The sequence below is a fragment of the Poecilia latipinna genome, unplaced genomic scaffold, assembly GCF_001443285.1.
Source record: "Poecilia latipinna isolate Pla-1442-1.1 unplaced genomic scaffold, P_latipinna-1.0 Scaffold2155, whole genome shotgun sequence".
NCBI classification, from domain to species: domain Eukaryota; kingdom Metazoa; phylum Chordata; class Actinopteri; order Cyprinodontiformes; family Poeciliidae; genus Poecilia; species Poecilia latipinna.
Window position 1 is genome coordinate 31,600 of NW_015114771.1, and position 6,812 is coordinate 38,411.

A 6,812-nucleotide genomic window follows, 5' to 3' on the forward strand; every position below is an offset into this window, starting at 1 on the left:
GGGATTTTTGTTTTATAAATTGAAACTGTACATAGTTAGAAAAAATAAACATTTTAAGAGAATTATATCAAAATAACTTAAAATTAATCAAAAGTACCTAATAATAATAAAAAATATATATTAATTATTATATATTATGTATTTATATATATCTATTCCGTTTTATGTTATTAACGTTTCTGCTGTTTGTGTTTCAGTGAAGCCAGCCGGTACCTGGTGGAGGTTCTGGAGTCGGTGGATTCCTCTGAACTGGATGATGTTGTTGAAAAGGTTCTGGACGCAGTGGAGAAGCAGCCATGTAAGTTCAGTCTGATGATGAAGATGAGCGTCCTTCGTGTTTCTGACCTCGCTGTGTCTTCATGCAGTGTCCTCTAACATGATCGAGCTGTCTGTGGTGGAAAGCGCCGTTCAGGACTGCACTCAGGCCGGGGAGGACACCATGTGAGTTGGACTTTCCTCAGTCAGGTCAATGTTTTGGTTCATTTCTTTTCTAACAAGGTCATTTAAGCTAATAGATTATTTTTTGGTAGTGCAGTGTTGATCAGAAGTTTTTACATGCTCATCCTTGGCCTGATATGATCAGATTTATTATCAGCACTAGTAACTACAAAGTTAGCTATGCTAACGCTAAAGCTCCAACCGTAAACATTCTTTCTGCTAACACTAAGATGCCATGCCATCAGGGTGCTTAGCATAAGCTAATGCTAAGGCTTTATACTTCAATTAAGTTTAAATGCTAAAGCCAAACAAATTATAGCTCATATGTCTATTTATTCAATAGTTTAGCATAAAAATGGAATTGAAAATGTTACTTATTTAGCTCATATAAAGTTTTTGATTAAAATTAATTACAGACCCTAAAATTAACTCAATTAGAAATTTTAATCGAGTCCAAGCAAAGTTAAAATGTTTTAACTTTGCTTAAAAGCCAACATTTCTGATCATTAATGTGATCTACCAGGGACATTTATCCAGGCACAACTGGAAGGTGGAAGAGTATGGAAATAATTGACTCTGAACAAATGAGACACTTAAGATTGTTTATTAAAATCAAAACAGTAGTTTGTTGTAAAATCATTTCAGTAAATCAACACAAGCCCTGAGTAACTGTGATAAAAACAGATAATTGCCATTTTTATTTCAGTCCCGGTAGAAAACCTCTTAGAATATTTATCTTTGATATCCTGTGCTCGTAACGTCGCTCAGCTCTGTTGCTCACATGACCGACCTTTTCCTCCTAGAGACAACGTGTTCAACATCATTGGAGCTTTTGACGTTCCCAGATACATTTACAGTGTGGAGAGGAAGAAATTTGTACCGTGAGTTTTTGACCTGCATCGCCCCGGCTTGTTTTGTGTTGCTGCTGCAAGAGGAAAAGCTCTTCCTCTGTTTGTTTTGTGCAGGATCAGCATGACGAGCCACCCGGCGCCCGGCCTGTGCGGTTTGGCCAGAGATAAAGCCGAGCTCTTCAGGGAGCGCTACACCATCTTACAGCAGGTCAGTAACATCCCAGTCATAACGGTAACGCTGCTGTTTGTTGGTTTAATGTAAATGTGATTTTTATTCTTTGTTTTTAAGCGTACGTATCGCCATGAGCTGTTCACGCCGCCGGCCATCGGAGCTGCTGTGGTGGAAGGTCAAAACAAGTTTCAGGTACAGAATCTACTTTAATCTGGATAAGATGAAAATTATTCACAGCCTTAATTCATAACGCATTAGTTGATTTCTGCAGCTGAGGACGATTGAAGCGTTGCTCGGCAGCTCAGCTAAACTGGGCGAGGTCATCGTACTGGGAATGATCACACAGCTGAAAGAGGTGAGTCTAAACTTTCTGACATTTTCCTCCTTCTAGACGGGATGAAAAGTTGCTTTAAAAACATTGAAGAACATTTAAAATCCTCTGTGTTCTTTTTTAAAGGGTAAATTTTACCTGGAGGATCCGAGTGGGACAGTACAGCTGGATATGTCCAAAGCAATATCCTTTGATTGATTTCAGTTTGCCCACAGATTTAATATTTTACACGGCGCCAGGTGGATTTTTTCCTTAGCTGCTGTTTCACCAGTTTCATAATGGTTTGTACACAGAGTCCTGCTTTGTGCTGGCAGAAGGTAAGATTCATTTTACAGTATGTCTACTCCTGTAGTCCTAAACATAAACCTGGATATTGAAGAAAATGTGACGAAAGATGCTTCATAAGCATGGTGGTGGCAGCATAATGCTGAGGGGATGGATATGTAGCGGGTTACAGATATATGGGTGGAATAATGAGGAGGAAATTTTTTAGCTCCATCTGGTGTTCCAACAGGACAAAGCTCTCTTCCAAACTGGTTCTGGAACGGATGAAACATTAAGTTTGTGCAATAATCTATGGATCTTATATGAAAACCTGGAATGAGACGTCAAACATTCAGCCAGAATTATCCCTGACATGTCACTGTGAGCACAGCTAGCTAGAGGTTAGCTGCACTAACCCTAAAGTCGAAATCCCAACATTAGTTAACACAGTATTGAGCTGAAGGTATTGCTATAGTGCTAAAGCACTAAAGTGGAAGCTAAATGCTAAAGCACTATACCAATAAGGTATGTAGTGTAAGTATTTGAAAAACTCTACTGGAATTTCATCAGGCACTATAAATATATTCCATGTTTATTCGTTTGAAAGGAAACAAATGTTAGAAAATCAAGCAGACAACTGGTCAGGATTAAGTGTTACTGTGCGGCATTGAGGAATTGTCTCGTCTCTGTTTCAGGTTGGTATGAAGACTCGGTGTTCCACGTCAACGGCTTTGGATTCCCACCAACAGAGTCTTCGTCTGCCACCAGGTCGGTGCAGCTGGACGTTTAACGTTTTCTTACACCTCTTAGACTCTTCCTCTCAGAGTTTGCTGGTGTTTGCTCTAAATTCAGGGCGTACTACGGAAACATAAACTTCTTCGGCGGTCCGTCCTCCACCTCGGTTAAAGCTTCGTCCAAGCTGAAGCAGCTGGAGGAGGAGAACGAAGACGCCATGTTTGTGATCGTCTCTGACGTCTGGCTGGACAGCGTGGAAGTGATGGAGAAGCTCAACATCATGTTCTCAGGTCTGATTCTGCAGCTGCTCACATTCACCACAGAACGATAGCCGCGTTATTGTCTTGCTCTCTCTCTTACAGGATATGCTGCTCTGCCTCCAACCTGCTTCATCTTTTGTGGAAACTTTTCTTCTGCTCCTTATGGAAAAACTCAGATTAAATCCCTCAGAGGTAAGGGTTTGTGGTTTGTGTAGCATAGCAGCAGAAATATATTTCAATAGTATGGTAACGGATTTTTAGGGATAGATCAACAAAAAAAAATATTTCAAGATTGAATTCAGAAAATTACAAGCATAAAGACGTAACATTTCAAGAAAAAAATCTTAACATAATGACAATAGTCGTACTTCAACCAGAATAGTTGTAATATTTTGAGAATAGAGTCGAAATTTAACGACAAAGTAGTATTAAAATCAGCGTAGTCGTAATATTACAAGAGTAAAGTCGCAATATTATGACAGTAAAGTTTTAATTTTATGAGAAAGTCGTAATATTCATAAATTGTAATATTATGATAATGTAAAATTACTAGAATAAAGTTGGAATAATAAGACTAAAAATCTTAGTCTGGACCTTCATACTGTGTCGTAAAGCTTCACCAAGAATTAAGTTTATGGAAAAAATGTAATCTATTAATGGTTCAGTTAATAGATTGAACCATCTATTATTTGGTTTTGACTGATTTTTGAGCATTTTTTACTTGCAATGTGATTTTGTAGAATCATTAAAGACCCTGGCTGATGTCATCTGTTCGTATCCCAGCATTCATAGCAGGTAAGGTCTTCCAGCTCTCACAGATCAGCCTGAGTCTGAATCAGGTGTTTAATGTGAAATGTTTTTCTGAACGTGTAGCAGTCGCTTTGTGTTTGTTCCTGGCCCTGAGGACCCTGGCCCCGGCTCCATCCTGCCCAGGTAGGCTTCCAGTCTGATCACCTGAGCTCCTCTGAGCTGGAAGCTGCTGAACTGAACCGTGTCTCCCTCAGACCGCCGCTGGCAGAGCACATCACTCAGGACTTCCAGCAGAGGGTGCCGGGCTCCGTGTTTACAACCAACCCATGCAGGTGAACAAACAGGACAAAACATCACCTGGAGGGTCTCTGGTTGTTTCACCTGAGGTGACTGTAAAAATGTGATCTGGTCAGGATTCAATACTGCAGCCAAGAGATCATCATCATGAGAGAAGATCTGGTCAACAAGATGTGCAGGAACTGCGTCCGGCTGCCCAACAGTAACCTCGACATCCCAAACCATGTGAGTTTATTTTCTCTGAGGCATCAGAGGTTAAATATTCACACCCCTCACACCTTTTCACATTTTGTCAAATGAAAACCAACGCAAAGTGGCGCATAAATCACAAATGCTGCATGGGTTTTTATATGTTTTTACAAATAAAAACTCTATTATACATGATACCCCTAAATAAAACTGTTTTTAAGAAGTAACTTAACTGGAAAAGAATGAAAATTCAGACTCCATCCACAAAGATGCAGAGAAAACACTGTAGTAAGTATGCCGGGCCAGTAGGTGGCACACTGCCAAAGCATGAAAAAAGCACTATGGGGCGCCGTGTTTGTTACTTGTGAGAGTGACGCGTACGAATGTGTTTGTTTTGAAGTTTTCCCACTCTGGGACCCATTTCAAAACTGATTGTTTTGGTGCTGAAATGATTAATCAGATGCTAATTGATTAATCGTTAACTGGAGCAACCAGACTCCGAAAAGGACGTTTGCTAAAAGAGCGACGTCCTCTGTGAGGAGGCGGCCTGTACGACAGAAAGCCTAACGTCTCCGAGTGGACGGGACTTCAGAGCTCTAACTACCGAGTCAGGGGAGCTGAATACAAATATACGCCACACTTTTCAGATTTTATCCATTAAAACCATGAATATCCAATTATCCATGAATAATTTAACTTCTACTACTTTATGTTGTTCTGTCACTTAAAATCACAATAAAATACACTCAACTTTATATATGGAAAGTTAAGGTGTTGCTGCAGAAGCTCCTCCATGTTGGTTCCACTGAAACATCCTCTTCATCCTCTTCCTCTCCAGTTTGTGAAGTCCATCCTGTCCCAGGGACACCTGACTCCTCTTCCTCTCTACGTCAGTCCGGTCTTCTGGGCCTACGACTACTCCCTCCGGGTCTACCCGGTGCCCGACGTCATCGTGTTTGCAGACAAGTACGACCCGTTCTCCATCTCCAGCACCGACTGCCTGTGTCTCAACCCGGTACCAAAAGACTAAAACGAGAAGTTTGTCTCTTTTCTTTAAAAGATGTTTTAATTTTAGCTGCTTCTTCTTCCCTCCAGGGCTCGTTTCCTAGAAGCGGTTTCACGTTCAAGGTGTACTACCCGTCCAACAGAACCGTTGAAGACAGGTGGGACACGTTGTTGTAGTTTTTGACTTTTCTCTTTACTGCTGCTGGTTTCAGGCTCATGTTCATAACTTTATATTTTTGTCTTCACAGCAAACTTCAAGGACTTTAAGGAAAATCCTGAGTCTGCCTGTTTCCAAGCCTTTGTATATTCCATTTGTAAAATAATAATAATGCTGCATTTTGAATTTAGCTAGTTTTCAAGTACCTGTTCTTTATATGTTTGTTGTGTCTAAATAAAAGTTTTACTCACTGAACTAAAATGATCAGAACCTTTTTATTCTAACAAGGTTTGAGAAAGTAATATTTAATCTAATTCATTCTTTTCTCACTTGTGAGAAATTTCTGTTGTGAACTTAAAGATAGCCAGGAGGTTCATCTAAAGTAAAATGTCATCAGTCAAATTAATGATAAGTTATCAGGGACTATACAGGTCCTTCTAAAAAAATTAGCATATTGTGATAAAGTTAATTATTTTCCATAAAGTAATGATAAAAAATAAACTCATATATTTTAGATTCATTGCACACAAACTGAAATATTTCTGGTCTTTTATTGTTTTAAGACTGATGATTCTGGCATACAGCTCATGAAAACCCAAAATTCCTATCTCAAAAAAATTAGCATATTTCATCCGACCAATAAAATAAATGTTTTAATACCAAAAACGTTAAGCTACAAATAATTATGTTCAGTTATTCACTCAATACTTGGTCAGGAATCCTTTTGCAGCCTTCAATGCAGCGTGGAGGCCATCAGCCTGTGGCTCTGCTGAGGTGTTATGGAGCCCAGGATGCTTCGATAGCGGCTTTAAGCTCATCCAGAGTGTTGGGTCTCAACTTTCTCTTCACAATATCCCACAGATTCTCTATGGGGTTCAGGTCAGGAGAGTTGGCAGGCCAACAGTAACACCATGGTCAGTAATACCAGTGGTTTTGGCCCTGTGAGCAGGTGCCAGGTGATGCTGAAAAATGAAATCTTCATCTCCATAAAGCTTTTCAGCAGATGGAAGCATGAAGTGCTCCAACATCTCCTGATAGCTGCTGCATTGACCTGCCCTTGATAAAACACAGTGGACCAACACCAGCAGCTGACATGGCACCCAGACCATCACTGACTGAGGTTACTTGACACTGGACTTCTGGCATTTTGGCATTTCCTTCTCCCCAGTCTTCCTCCAGACTCTGGTACCTTGATTTCTGAATGACATGTAAAATTTTCTTTCATCCGAAAAAAGTACTTTGGACCACTGAGCAACAGTCCAGTGCTGCTTCTCTGTAGCCCAGGTCAGGCGCTTCTGCCGCCGTTTCTGGTTCAAAAGTGGGTTGACCTGGGGAATGAGGGACCTGTGGCCCCTTTCCTGCT

At 40.4% G+C, this 6,812-nt stretch overlaps 1 protein-coding gene across 1 annotated transcript in view; it reads left to right on the forward strand.

The window, feature by feature from the left end:
- The window catches only part of pole2 (polymerase (DNA directed), epsilon 2), a 13,298-nt gene extending 7,592 nt beyond the window's left edge, over positions 1-5,706 (forward strand). Inside the window, exons 2-19 of the mRNA XM_015017525.1 lie at positions 198-298; positions 366-441; positions 1,242-1,319; positions 1,404-1,497; positions 1,579-1,653; positions 1,733-1,816; positions 1,919-1,975; positions 2,061-2,109; positions 2,752-2,824; positions 2,909-3,081; positions 3,154-3,243; positions 3,792-3,846; positions 3,925-3,984; positions 4,056-4,133; positions 4,215-4,323; positions 5,126-5,302; positions 5,383-5,450; positions 5,541-5,706. Coding sequence (XP_014873011.1) covers positions 198-298; positions 366-441; positions 1,242-1,319; positions 1,404-1,497; positions 1,579-1,653; positions 1,733-1,816; positions 1,919-1,975; positions 2,061-2,109; positions 2,752-2,824; positions 2,909-3,081; positions 3,154-3,243; positions 3,792-3,846; positions 3,925-3,984; positions 4,056-4,133; positions 4,215-4,323; positions 5,126-5,302; positions 5,383-5,450; positions 5,541-5,559 — 1,516 coding nt within the window. The 3' untranslated portion in view covers positions 5,560-5,706. The remainder of the gene's footprint in view (positions 1-197; positions 299-365; positions 442-1,241; positions 1,320-1,403; positions 1,498-1,578; positions 1,654-1,732; positions 1,817-1,918; positions 1,976-2,060; positions 2,110-2,751; positions 2,825-2,908; positions 3,082-3,153; positions 3,244-3,791; positions 3,847-3,924; positions 3,985-4,055; positions 4,134-4,214; positions 4,324-5,125; positions 5,303-5,382; positions 5,451-5,540) is intronic.
- Positions 5,707-6,812: the final 1,106 nt, after the last annotated feature.